Here is a 14757-nt window from a genome sequence, read left to right as displayed (position 1 = left end):
AATAAGGAACACAAAAATCAGAATCCTGTGCTAGTGCCAGAAAAACTACCCAAAACCCAAAGATTTCAGCAGTTTTTGCCTAGGACCGTGCAATGCAATGTTTGAGTAATACATGGGGGTCATCTGTCATTCTGTTCCTAAAACACACGTACATCAAAGCTTGGAAGAACAGATGCTGAAACTGTTCGGATGTGAATACATGATTTCTATTGTCCACAGAGCACAGTGCTTTCACATTATAGATATTTCTGCTGGATCCATTAAAACTCCATTGCCGTAGTTTACTATTGGCATTCTTGGAAGGGAATTATTTCTTTGTAAAGCCTGATTAATCTGACAATATCAATGTACAGACTTTTTGGCAGTTAACTGAAATTACAAAAACTTTTGACCACAGTGTTGTTTCAGTCTTTTGTGTCTGGGAATTTGGATAACATCTTACGAGACATGGCCCCATCTCAGATGGGATATGTCAGGGGTTAATTCATAATAACATAACAGGCCCTGTACTTTTCCCAATTCAGACTAGATAGCTTCTTAGCTACCGTACTGAATACCTTTTGAGAAGCTATGAATTTATTTCAGAAAAAACATTCATGTGCCTACTGAAAATCTGAGCTCTCTTATGCAGCAGAGATGTTCTGCAGTTGGATGAGACAGGCGAGCCCAGAAAAGATTCCTCTTCTATGAGTTCATATGTATTTTTGTAATCATTGTCTTCCTGTTTGGAGAAGATGCTTTCCGGCAGTGATTCAGTCTTGTTAGGAATTTTTTATATCTCATTAACTGGGAGCAGTTTCCAGGACATGGGCTTGGCATCATCTTTAAATGAAAAATGCCTGAAATTGCTTGTGACAAGCAGCTCTTTGGGCCCTCACTCTGCTGAAGAATTTGAGGAGTGCTCAAAAGTTGGGATTATTTTTTTACCAAATACAGATAAAATTCCTGTTCCTTTGTATGCACAATATTGATTTTGCACAGCAGAAAGTGCAGAGAAGGATACAGGCTCCTGCTGATGAGTGCTGAGCTGTCTGAATGTGAGATCTACCTTGGAAGCCCATTCAGTATTTGCAGCGCTATGCTGCAGACTGGTGTTGTGCACGTAACATTTCAGTTGATAGGGAATATTTTGTGAAAAGCATTTGAAGTTAACATGTTAGGAAATCGGATACATTTATAAAGCCTTTTAGAATCCATTAATTGTCACTACTTGCTTGTTTTAGGATTCTTTTTTTTTTTTTTTTTTTTTTTTTTTTTTTTCAAAAAGCCTGATGTGAGCTTTGCATGCTTAGTTTCTCCCAAGGAGAAATCACAATCGTGTCTGTGCCTTGATTTTTCATGTCCTTATAGGCCTGAAATCTGATCAGCCAAGTCTTTTATGAATATCACTGTATTGAAGAGATGTGTATTTAAGTGACTCGGTGGATTTGGGTTACAGGATCTAGAGTATTTAGAATCTTTAGGTCAATAGTTCAGGCAGCTCAAGCTGCCTGCACCCATCTAGCTTCTGAAGTCAGGCATTTGTGCTTTAGGTTAATGGTCCCAGAAGTTGCCCATATCAGCAGTGTTGGGAAGGCAGCCAAGGAATGAAATGGCAGGTTGAAAACTGTCATTCATTGTCTAAATTCATCCATAACAGCGGAGCAATTGAGAAAATATGTGCTGTCTGCAAAAGGAGGAGGCAGCAGGTTTGCACAAATGTCTAGCTGCGGTGTAACATTCATTGCTTTGGTAAGTGGGGATTCAAAAAGCTGTCAGGCAAAATCACAGAGAATAGAGAGACTGGAACATAGCCTTTCACCAGGAAGTATTTAAACCACTGATGACTTGAATGGGAAGGTGTGAAGAGGAAAGGCTGTTCTATCTTGTCTTGTTCCTGTAGCTTTTTACCCTGGGTAGTCACTGCTGGCCTCTGTTGAGGACAGGATGCTGGACCTTTGCGCTGAGCCAGAATGGCAGGTCTTACGTTCCCATAGCTGCTGTCATATCATCAGAGCCATATTATAACAGGCAAACTAGAGGAAAAATGAGAGTGGTCTGTTAGCAGATTGAGTGCTCACAGAGCAGTGTAATTGTGAGCAATGTTTACAGTGCATTGATCCCTCATCTCTCTTTCTTGTTTAGGCCGGTGACAAGCATTATCATCCAAGCTGTGCACGATGCAGCAGGTGCAACCAAATGTTCACGGAAGGAGAAGAAATGTATCTGCAAGGTAAGGACGTCTCTGTTCTAAAACCAGAAAGTCAGGCTTGGTAATTTTTCTGTTACAGACCTCAGCACTTTATTAGCTATCCCTGTGCAGTGTGGACATGGTGGACAGCAGCCATCCTTTCTTCTTTACGGTGCCCTCAAACATTTTTACTGAACTCTTTCACTGTAGTAAATGGCCATGATGATGGCTTTGCAGTGACTCTATACCTGAGTTGAGCCAGATTGTATTTTCAAAAGCTGTGTAACAAGGGTAAAAATTATTAGGCTGCGTCTGAATTTGGCTTCTCACAGATAGCTTAGTGTACAGACTGGTGGATGAGCTATCAGACAATGTGAGAGGATTTCACGTAATTTCCCCCTGAATTCTGTTATTCCGGACCACTCTTCAAACTGTAAAACGCAATGAAAAGCCTTCCAGACACTGCAGTGAGCTTGTTTTGAATCACGTAGATCTCATCCCCCATGCGCATCATTAGATTGTCTCCTCTGCTTCCTAATTATATTTGCTTGCCTTGCCTATTTCCCGTTCATCTGGTCACATGTCTCCTTTAGTCCCATTTATATTTATTTGTCTCTTTCTGAAGTCACTTCTTTCTCACATATTCATTTCCATTTCCTTTTTATTATTAGCGGTCTTGTACTCACTTCCAGGTGCAAAGCATTTTTTTTTTTCCCTTAATCTTTTCATGTAAAACAGAATGTGCTTCTTTCTTTGATTGAAAAACATCCTTGAACTGTATTCTGTTGACTTTCCCAGAAGGTAGCACATTAGCTGTTAAGCTACAATTATTTTTTCTGACTTGCTGTAGTATTAATTAATATTGGTAGAAAGACATCTAATATGCATTTGTACATCTAGAAATCAAAGTGAAAAGGTAACTGCGGATCGGGATTTTGTGTATTGTAGTTATGTTAGAAAACTCACTTGATGCACCTGAAAGGCCTGTAAAAGTGTAGGAAAGAAATGAAGAAAGTGTGATGGCAGCTATCTCATGAAAAAATGGAGACAGATTCCTTCTGGAGGAATTCCAAAACAAGATAACATTGTTAAGGAATTCCTTTGAAGCTAATTTGTGTTATTTTACAGTTTGTCCTCCCTTGCAGTCCATTTTTCTAATCTCACTGGCCTTGTAAGGCATCATCTTATTCCAGCTGTGCACAGAATTAGATACACAGTTGTGTAGCGGCACTTCATTGCCAGAGCAAGGAGAGGCTGAAAGAGGGCTGGGTAGGAACTACTGCTTTCTGATGGCAAACTGGAAAGCCTAATTTGAAAGCAGCAGTTACAGCATCTTACAAGTGGTAATCTTAGTTTCTTCACATGATAGTATGATAAAGGACAGGCAGAGTTCAAGGTGAGCAGACTAATTCAGAAATTACTTTAATAGCAGCAAGGGATGAACTGATGCAGTTTGCACCAGTTGAGCACAGAATGGAAGTTCATGTGCAGGCTGCAGTATAAACTTGTGCTGATCCCAGTAAGGCAGGAAGTACTTAAACAAGGCTAGATTTTTGTTCAGGCAAAGTTTAGGTGATATGAGACGGGAAGAGATACCTGGCTCCTTGACCTGCTGTCATTCTCTTCTTAGCTACACACACTTCTGCATCTCCTGTCCCATGATGGTGAATTGATGTCCCTCATGCACACTGTGCTTCAGTGGAGGAGCAGCAGCCCAAGTTGCACTGCTTTATTGTATAAGTCTGTTTTCTGACCAAGTAACGCTATTGCTGAGTGTACTCCAGACTGTCCTGACAAAGCTTTCCTTGCTGAATTCAGCATGCTTTTAAGGCTTTAAGGTGACCTGAAAGCCTTTCCTCTGCAGAGCTCTCAGCTGAAATGGATATCCTGACTCCATCCAAATTGTTCCCCCTAGGGTGCAGAATATCAGCCTTCAGAGCATTTCTCTGAAATAAAAACCAGCCAGAACCAATATTACATTACCAATGAAATATATGAAAATAGGAAGCTTCCTTCTCATCTCTAGTTGTTCTCTCTACTAGACATGAAAACTGTGTTGGTACCGCTTTGTATAAGTAGAGGAGCCTGGTAGGTTTCTGTTAGTCACTTGCAATAGGAATGTGCAAAAGCAAATCTGCAAAAAGAAAACACAAAACCAGACCCACCATTCTGGGGCTTCCTATGTTAACTATGTTAAGGATGGTTTAGGTAGTGCTAGCAGAAGCACTCTGACTTCACCCTGCTCCCTCACAGGGAAATGACAAGGAAGTAGCATCAGAAACTTTCTCTTTCCCGTGGACTTCCTTAGTAGTATTTTATTATAGGGATCATCCCAGAGGGCTGTTGCTGAGCTAGGATGTTGCTTAGCATTCAGAGGGCTGCTGCTCTTGATTCTCACACAGACTTTCAGCCTTATTCACTGTGTAATTGAGCTGCTGCTTTTTAGAGCACTGTATTCTGAATCAGCGGTACACGCAAAGCAAAAAGCTGAATAAATGAATGTGTTGATTGATGTTTGCCAAGTGAGCAAACTTACATTAGGAGTGGGATTAGCCACAATTTGCTGAACTGCTTCTGTTAGGGAAAGGAAGGGCAATGCAGCTTGAGAATTTACACAGTTCCAAACATTTCAAAATAGTGAGACACATTTGGGTGAATCAAATCTACAAGCTATAGTTCAGGGTCATGAAAAAATATTTGCATTTTACTTCTTGTGCCAGCTTTACCTGATTTGGGTTTTACAATTTCATATTTTTAAAACTTCTTACCATTTTTTGTGAAAGAAAGCTCACAACTGGTAACTAAGTTCCACCGTGAAAATTACATCCAAACCTTCTTGCATTTCTCATTCCCTTCAGCAGCTCCAGCATTCTCCTGGGGTGGGTGTTCCTAAAATTGGGCTAGTTTGTGCTAAACGCTGCCTGAAATTTCAGCAATAGCTTTTCCTTTGATGATAGGAACGGTTTAATAGAAAAGAAACTGAGGTACAGAGGAGCAGAGAACATTTTTCTTGGGGTCATGCAGGAAGCTTGTAACTGAACTTGCAAATTCTGAAGCCTTCTGAGTCTTAACTCATCAGCTTTATGGCACGAACTCTCTTCCTCCTGAGGGCTGGGATCTGCCTGATCTCCTAAGCAAATGCACAGGCCATGCTTCTCTCCTGATCTTGCTGGCGCTGTGGGGTCCTGGCTCGGAAGCTGCTGTTTGTTTACAGAGAAGGCTCTCGGTGCGCTTCTCCCTGTTATCTGATCGTCCCCGCCTGCCAAATGCAGTTTCTTCTTCCTTGTCTTAGACTCGAAGCCAAACGTCTCAGGCCCTGATCCAGAATCACAGTGTTCCCTGCAGTCTTCTGATGATGATTATGCTGTGTGCTGCTGGGAAGTGAAATCATTCCTGTTGCTCTTCACTTCTGTACTGAGCCATGTAAGGGCTTGTTAGAATAAAGTGTCCAGGGCCCCTGACCCGTACCTCTCAGTGGCTCTGAGGGTGGGGTGTCCTCTGGCTGCACTTGGGCTAATATTCACCAGCAGGAGACCTGGACTGCCCTTTGTTTGGTTTCTGTGTGGACGGAGTGAAGGTGAAGCTCCCTCCTGCAGGCAGACAAGGCTCAGTATTGGCTTTGCAGTGGCTGGACTGAAGTTTAAATTTGACTGCAGCTGCAGTCAGTGTTACAAATCAGCATTAGCTTCTGCTCCATTTCAGTTTGGCTAAAACCTGCCAGCAGCTTCCCAGCAGTGACCACAGTTCGTGCTCTGTTCCTGAGCACTGAAGTGGAATGGAAGTGCCCCTTGCCCTGAGCACTGCTCAGCCCGTGAGCACAGACGGATATTTACATTTTCACAATGTAAGAGAAAATCCCATGTTTTGGAACACAGACAGTGGAGACCTTGATTTTTTTTTTTTTTAAAGGATGTGAGGCTGGAACGTGCCATGCAGAAATCCAATACAACACATGCCACTGACCTCACAGAGCAAGGAGCAGAAGCGATGTGTGTGCCAGTGACAAGTATGGTACACTTGGATCTCGAGAGAGGCTCCTTCACATACTGCTTCATGCCAATAGTCATACTGACTTCTCCAGCTTGGTGCAGGGCACGATACAGCACTGACTGCTGTTATGATTTTTTTCTAATTTTGCTCCATATATGCTTTTCCTGTTGCATTTTGCATAGTTGCAGGGAAGAGGTGCTATTTTGCAATATTTCAGTAATATTTCACAATAACTGAGCACGGCACCGACTGCTCAAGGAAGTCATCAGACTTTGCTGGTATTGGTGGGCTTGTAACCAGAACTTCCTTTGTATGCATGGTGGGGTACGTAAGGGAAGAGCAGATCAGGTCACTATGGCCCTTACCCTCCATCCTCCCCAGAAGAACCCTTAGTTTTTCAGTTCCTCCAGCTGGTGCTGGCTGCATTTCTTGCTGCTTATGGGGTGTTTGACTTAATTAAGAATGTGTGCTAAGTGCTTTGACAGCTTCCACAAGGGCCTGCTGTAGGTGGGCTGAGGGTTTGGTTTGTTTCACTTGTGTTCCTCTTTCACAGTCTGATGCAGTGAAGGGGTTCTGTTTTCATGACTAAGTTTTCATGACCAGGTTTTCATGATCTGTTTTAATCTGAGTAAGGATTTTTCTTCTTTTTACACCTCCCAAAGGTTCCACTGTCTGGCATCCCGACTGTAAGCAATCCACTAAGACCGAAGAGAAGCTAAGGGTAAGCTGAACTTGTGGCAATAACTCGCTGGATGTTTTGCACACACAGTAACTGGACGTTGTATTTGAAAGAGTTGATTGTCCATTTTTGCTTGTTTGCTTATTGCATAGCTGTCACCACGTTGGCAGAATAACTGTGACAGCACTTCAGAGGTACTGGTGTGATTTTTAGGCATCTTCACGTATCTGTTTCAGTGTAGTGATATAAAGATAGAATCATTTACTGACATACAGATGTGACATTGTCTTTAAGACAGTTAATCTTATATCAATTATTTTTGGGGAGAGATTTTTAAGAGGAAAATGTGAACAGAGCAAGTACTACAGGGTATCTTAGTATTTTTGCACATCTGTGTAATTTCTCTCAATAGTTATCCCATTCTGTGCAGTTATTTACAGCATTTAGCTCAGATGGACTCTTCATACAAATAAACCCCAGACTAAAAGGATCCTAATTTGAATGCCAAGAAGAGTTGCAGTTATCCTTGGGGTCACTTCAACATATCCCTACATGGTTTCTGGATTAATCAAATTGATGGGAATAACATTGCACTGATAAACATTATAGCCTGGATTTTTGCATGTAATTTTAATGTTAAGCCTATATTCACTAATTTGCCTCCTGGACAATTTACTGTCTTTGATGTCTCAGTAGTTTCTTTGAACTTGGTTAATTTTTCTGAATATAAATATTAGAGACTTCATGTGAATAAAATGGCTAGAAGGTCTACCAGACAAGGAAAATGAGAGGCACTGGCATGGAGGTTATCCTGTGGGTTTTGTTCTATGTGTGGGTCATTCACAGGAAACCCAGGCCTTCAGAATTTATTTAGATGCGCTGTTCTGCAAATTTACTATGAATGTAGGTAGCATACTGATAACTTTTTCTTGAGCAGAGTTCACATCTGTGTGGGCTGTACTGATAATACAGAAGGAGAATTGGCCATAGATGACCAGGTATTTAACATGCTTGTGAAACTTCCTTCATAAAGTTCTCTGGATTTTGTACTCAGTCCTCTCAGCTGCAAGGAGGTGGGCCTGATGCCGCCTTGGAAACTTAGGAAGTCAGTAAGCTCCCTGGCTGTTCTCAGAAGTCTGTCCTGGCCTTTGGTTTCCAGCATGTAGCATTATGTCACTTGCATAAATGTTGTTCTCAGTGACCCTCTTATCATAGCGTAAACCAGCTGTAACTTTACCACGTAAGAGACAGAATTACCTCCAGAGTAGGCGTGGGGCTGTTGCATCACCCAAGGAGCAGACAGATTGTTTATGCCAGCGCTCAGTAATTAGAAGGTAAAGAGAGAACTCCAAAGAATTAGATTGCTCCCTTATTAATGTTAACTAATTACCGCAGTACTTTTTATGCTGCTCTGGATTTTCTTCCTCATTTAACAATTTGAATGTAAGACAGGGCTTTGGACCTGCTTAAGTGTCAGAATGCTTATGCTTAGCAGTGAATGGCTGGGGTACAATACGTCCCTTTCACTTGGACCCAAAAGCCTTATCAAAGCATTCCTGACTACACTGCTGCCCTTATGAACCTTCTCCAAGCTGGCCTTATAACTCTGTTGGTTTATTTCCATTCCCCATGGAAATTGTAAAGTCCTCTTCAAGTATCTTCTCCTTTTTTCCATTACACATTCAAGCATGTGAATCTTCTTCCTCTTCAGCTGATTTTAATTGAAGTGAATGAAGTAAATAAATTCATCCACCTGCAAGACTTTGCATAAGTGAGTGCTTGCAGGAAATTTAAGACAAATGAAGTGAGAGAATGCTTATTAAGGGAACATGAGAAATGTTATGGCAAAGCTATCCAAGGCCACCTTATTCCTGGAGATCTTCCATGCAGAGGTTTCAGATGTCTTAAAAGGGTATCAGGAAATGCAATATACTGAAGATAGCTGGAGAGAGAGAGGATTTTTAGCTTCAGCTTTACATCACAGATAGTCTGTATGCATTCTGCAAATATCAGACACCTTATTTTAAAATCAGTTTGAGTTCACTTGCTCACTTGAGTTCATTTAGATGACTTTGCCACATGTTTCATTCAGCAGACTCAAATGAAGGCAGTAGCAAAAAGGTAGGTACAGAAACATATTAAACAACTGACAGAACTATGTGCTATTTGAACATGTCACCACTAAATTATGAACTGTGGTTTGATTCACTGTCGATTTCTTGGTTGCATAGACTTCAACCTGATAAGAGAATCAGAATCTGGTTTGTGAGTTGCCAAATATGAGATAAAACCACTTGCAGGGTCGGGCCTGGATTTATTGGTGGTTCTGCAAAAAGTTAGTGACATGGCCTCTCTGCTGAGTTTCCTTTCCCAGTAGAGCAAAACAAAACAAAATGCCCTTTTATCGTGGAAGTCACTTCAGAAGTATTCAGCAAGTTCTGAATTGTGATATAAACTAATCAGCACTTTAGCTGCTTGGTATTTCAGTTGGAGCTCATGAAAATGGTTAAGGTCTTCCTCCTGTTTTTATTTGTAGAGGATTGTAAAGACAAAACACAGTAAAGCAGTCCTGTGTATGTAACAAGAGTATAAATTGCTTATTTTTGTTGTTGTTGTTTATTTTGTTTTTAACAACTGTCTGGTGGTTTGTGATTCTACAGGAACCAATAAGTAACATAAATCTTACGGGCTGGGGAAACTATTTTCCTTTTCACTCTTCTTTTTCCCTTTTCTGTTTCATGACAGCATTCCTCATCTGAGTTCTTTTATCCAAAGAGTCTGGTTCTGCGCAGACCACGCTCTGCAGAGGTTTGCTGTTGTGTTTTCAGTGTTGATAACAATCTTCTTTACTGAGAAGATTCTTGGTTATTGTCATTTGCTGTGCTTGCTACTACTTCTGCCACATAGCTTTCCTGCTATCACTTGCCACCCTGGGCACTGATTCTGTATTTTGCATCATGTAGTCCAGTGTGTGTTAATTCTCACATTTTCATTTCTTTTAATGAAATACTTGATTGATTTTTTCATATTAATTTGAGCTTTTGGGGGTTGCATTATTTTTCTTCCAGTGCCGTTGAAAGTTTTTCTTCTGAAGGAAAAAATTAGAGTGCAAATATGAAGCAAATGAAAATGGTAAAAAAGTGTCTGAGTTTGAAGGGAAGAAGTCAGATTTCCATGAACAATGGTTTATGTTTTTTAGAGGGAAAAATGCTATCAGTTATATCATTTTTGTTTTTATAATTATTAACCAAATACAGATGAAAACTTCAGTTGAGAAAATATTTACAAAATGCTGGGTTTGGGCATGTCCTGAGCACTGCCCCAGAGCGTTTGGCCTCTCCATAATCAGCAGCACATCCATGTTGGCGTTAGGAGGTTGTCCCTCCTTGATTCTTCTGCTTTCAGACTTCCTTGAGTTTGGTGTGCACCTGAGACCACCACCTACTTCCATTTCTCATTCAGAGCATTGCTTCTTTGTTGGTTGTATCTGCTGTCTGGTTGTATAGCTTTCACCCAATGATGAAGTAAAAATGTGCTGATAAGGACTTAGTACAGGCTAGCAGTAGGCAGACAGGCTGATAGATTCCCTGCCACTGGACTTTCACTGTCTGCTCACACAGCCTTCACATCTCTCATTGCACAGTTGTATCATCACATCTCTCATTGCACAGTTGTATCATCAGCCAGGGCAGGATATTTGTGTTAGATGCAGTCTGCAGGGCAGCGTTACGTGGCTGAACACAGCGCTGGGATTCAATAGCAGTCACTGCCAGGCCTGTGCCCTTTGTCCTGCAAAGGACTTCACGTAGTTCACTTGGATGTTGCAATGTATTAACCCCTCTTGAATGTTGCTCTCTCTTATCTACAGAATATATATCAAGAAAATAAAGCTACAAAGTTATGTTATTACTGCTCCTAAGGAGGACATTGTCTCTGCACTTTTAGGCTTTATGGGATCTGATATTGGAGAGTAAGGAAAGCAATCTGGGGGACTGTTTCACTCATCTTTTAGGCCAGTGTAATGGCTTCTTGCAGTCAGTTTAGCATGCAGGAGTCTGAGTTTCCAATGTTGAAACCCGGGAGCCTTAGGATTGAAAAATGAATCCTATCCAGTCTATTAGAAAAACATGCACAGAAAAATAGGAGTGGTCCGTGCCAAAATCAAGGTATGTTCTTGTTGTTGCTTTGCAGACTGTATAGGATACAAGTAGCTTAGGGTCAGATAATATCCTCTTGGGTAAGTTTAGTCAGTATTTAATACTGCTTGGATTTACAGGCTAATTATACAAAGTGTAATTCAAGGCAGACTTTGGCTTTAAGTGCACTTCTGCAGAGTAGACACAAAGATGCTATCACTGCTGTTGCTGTAAAGACAGGCCAAAGTCTTTAATCTACATGAAAATTATAGTTTTTAACTTTACCAGAGCACGCTTGATGCAAACGCCTTTTGCACATAGTAAGCCAGAGCGTGCTTGTTTTGTAAATAATATCTGCAGCTTTTTCCAGACCATGGTGGTTCAGTCTTGTTGATGTTTCTTGTTTCTCTGAAGTATGCACCTGTTGATGGAGGTGCATGCTTCAGAGATCCTGTAGGTCCCTGGATACTGACTTCAGAGGTCTGAGACATTGTGACTCAGCTGAGTACCGAACAGCTAGTGGGAAACAGGTCACAAAAGCTTAGCCAGAAGCAGAAATACCTGACAGTCTCTTAGATCTATGAACAAACTTTGGTACTGAAGTTAGAAGATGTTTTGAGCCTCAGATGAACCTGCTGCCTATGAGTTCCATTTTGTGTGTGTGTTTTGTTGCTAATATGGTGGCAGATTACAGGCAAGACAGAAGGTTCATGCCTACTGCAGCTCTTCAGATTACAGGCAAGACAGAAGGTGCATGCCTACTGCAGCTCTTCATCACGATAACCCTGCTGAAAGCTGTTTGGATGGTGTACATAATTTGGAGAACACAATCCTTGGTGTGTGATTCAAACAGAACTTTACTCCGAGCACTTTAAATGCCACTTTGATGCAATGATCACACATCAGGCCTCAACACCACCATCTACGACATCCCAACAAAAGTACTGAGCTGCCAGACTTGAGTACTGGAGCTTCCACTGAAATCAGTGGAAGTTAGAAGTTAGGCATTTCACTAGGAGCTAGATGTCAAGGGCAGTGCAAGAAAGAAAGCAAAACAGTATAAAGGAACATAAAAGAAATATAAATCACCTCTGAAGTAATTGCTAATCATTTGCCATGGGCAGCTGTCTGTGGACTGAGACCCATGTTTACTGGGGTTAAATGTTTGCTAAATATAAGAAGGAACCCAGCAAGTTGGAATAACTAAATTGTAGGGGAAAATTTCTTAAGTTAAAAGGTGACTGTAGTGTTCTTAAAACGATGCTTGCTACCTACCAGCAAAAAAAAAAAAAAAAAAAAAGTTATTCAAGAATTTTTGAGGAAGTAAACCAAATATTGTGAATTCTGTAAGAACTTGACCATTGAATTCAGTACGTTCTGGACTTTCCACTTCATTTTTTTTTTCTGCTTTCCACTCAGCTTACTGTTGGTGAAGACTACATTTGCATGAGTAGTCTTGTAAAAGATCTTACATATGGTAGCAGCGTGCCTTCAATGACTGTGCTGAAAATTCCTTCTTCTTTCTGGCCTTTTTGTCTAGAAAAGGGAGAAAAAAATGTTGTAACCTATTAATATGTGTCTGTGTGACTTTGAACTAAACCTTTTCACTAGCTCTGTCCTGATGCACATATATTGTAGATTTTTAAGAAAGAGAAATACTGAAGTACTGCGTGCATTTGAAGGTAACACACTTGTAAAGAGAAGGACACAGTTCAACTGGCAGACAGGCACAATGAATGCTGTAGCACTGAGGTGCGTTATTGGTCTTGTACACTGCCACTGAAAATTACTGAAATCCATGGGAAACCTGTTTCCAGTGAACCCTGGTTCCAAGACCTAAAAAAATTTCTATCCTCTGTAAAGCCTTGCAGTTGCTGAAGCAGGTACTTCCAGTAGCAAGTATTGTACTGGGTCTGCCAAATTCTTTGCTATTGCAAAGTTGTGGCTGCTGAGTAGAATAAATTACACCCTAATCTTCTTTTTAGCTTATTTATAAATACGCTTCACTTACAGTAGCTTCTGAGGTTTAGAGAATTTGCTTAAACTGTCATGTTCAATGTTATTAAGTGAAAACATATTCATTCTTCTGCAGCTATTATCACCGCCTTGCATAATGAACTCTATCAAAAAACTAAGGCAGGTACTGTAAACAACGCTGACGATGCCTTTGTTAAACAATAGTGCATCTGTTTGGCCAGATGTTCTTGGGATCAGTTTTGATCTGGTTGCCTGCACTTGTAAGTTACTGTAGAGCATGTTTTTGAACATCTGCACTTCAAAAAGCCACAGCCACCACATTACAGCAGTATCTGGATGATGTGAATGGCTCTAGTGTGGATGTTTTTCTTAAAAGAAGTTATGTATTTAGATGATGTGCCATGCATGATGACATGACAAGCTGGGGTAAATGCAGATGAACATGTTAAGCTTTGTAATCTAATAATAAAATAATGAGTTAATTAACTTGGGGCATATGCATGGGTAGTATGATAACTGAGCATTAAAATTCACAATGAACCTAACAGGATGAGCATCAAGAGCATGACAGTTGGTATTACCTCTGCCAGTCGGCAAATGAAGTTGGTAAAGAACTTTTGCGTTGAGGACAAATGCATGAAATGAAGATCAAAAACATAAAAATGTCTGTGATAAAGTGGGAAATACGGAAAAGTCTTACATATATTTCAGCTACTTTGTGATTTGGTTCTCTCCCTGACCCGTTTTAATGATATGTATGAGCTTCTATTGTTTGTTTTTTTCATATGCATTCACAAACTTCCTATATGTGGTACAGACATCCCATATTAATATATTTACCAGTGTTATGTCTATTTGGGTGGAGGAGGAAAGAAAAAAGAAACACCTTTTCTACAGTCAAAAAATGTGGAGAATGACCATGCCACAAGAAAAAAATAGTTGTAGTTCTTAACAAAGATTTGATTTAAATTTCTCTGAAAAAAGTGGCATTATGAAAAGCTCTATTTGAATCCTTAAAGAACAAGCATGGTTATGCATAGAATATTCCAGACCCGTTTGCAGAAGTAAGACAGCTTAACTTTGTTGCTGGGAGTATAGAACAAGTGTCACAGGTTTGTTGTGATGGAATGAAATACCACTAGAGGAATGCATTCATATTAAAGGAGGTTTCCTCTCATTTCCTTATCTGTATGTGTTCAAAAATGCTCATGTGATATCTCCAGTGAAGGTCAGGGTTTGCCACTGGTCCAGTTTTAACTTGTGCTCCGATCCAGCTCTTCTCTAGGATGGGATTTACACCGGTCACATCAGAAGAGAATTCATCATCGATTGTTTCTCTTGCCACCTGTTTAAGTAGTAAAGTAGTGCTACAGAGGCAGGGTTTCTCAACTGGTAATGAAAACATAATGTACAATGTAATAGAAGCCATACCCAGTCACAGTTTTCCATCAGGAGTTATTATAGGCCTATAGGTTGCTATAGTTGTCTAATAGCCTAAAACTACCCAAGATGAACAGTTTATATGAAGGGATCTTCAGTGTAGGTTTCTTAAGGCAAAGAGCAGAAATGTTCTTAAATGCAGAGCAGTTGTCTTTAGGGGAAGGTGCAAATCTGTGAAGGATTCCAGACCATATGGGAAACAGCAGAGTCTACAGAGAATAGCCATCTGCAATGGAAACAGCCTGTGTAATTCAAAACAAGTAGGGCAAAGTGAGGCAGCAGAGGCAGCAAGAGTGAAAGTAGATGCAGAAGTCCTCTTCCATGCACTCAGTTCAAGGGTATGTTGTAAAATCAGTCAAGATACA

At 40.6% G+C, this 14757-nt stretch overlaps 1 protein-coding gene and 1 long non-coding RNA gene across 24 annotated transcripts in view; one reads left to right on the top strand and one right to left on the bottom strand.

The window, feature by feature from the left end:
* The window catches only part of ABLIM1 (actin binding LIM protein 1), a 190112-nt gene that overhangs the window by 131412 nt on the left and 43943 nt on the right, over positions 1–14757 (top strand). For 15 of the 23 annotated variants that reach the window (XM_084525598.1, XM_084525604.1, XM_084525593.1 and 12 more), the window contains 4 exons: positions 2125–2212; positions 6823–6881; positions 9585–9647; positions 13068–13115. In XM_084525598.1, the coding sequence (XP_084381724.1) occupies positions 2125–2212; positions 6823–6881; positions 9585–9647; positions 13068–13115 (258 nt within the window). The remainder of the gene's footprint in view (positions 1–2124; positions 2213–6822; positions 6882–9584; positions 9648–13067; positions 13116–14757) is intronic. The other 8 variants (XM_084525587.1, XM_084525592.1, XM_084525596.1 and 5 more) reach the window with 2 other exon arrangements.
* Positions 11276–12275, bottom strand: LOC311439657. The gene is made up of 2 exons (XR_014694887.1): positions 11738–12275; positions 11276–11692 (listed from the first exon to the last, which is right to left on the bottom strand). It is a non-coding gene; the product is annotated as an uncharacterized lncRNA (long non-coding RNA).

This window comes from Aythya ferina (assembly GCF_964211825.1).
Source record: "Aythya ferina genome assembly, chromosome: 7".
In the NCBI taxonomy this organism is placed as follows: domain Eukaryota; kingdom Metazoa; phylum Chordata; class Aves; order Anseriformes; family Anatidae; genus Aythya; species Aythya ferina.
This window is presented reverse-complemented; position numbering and strand designations above follow the sequence as displayed.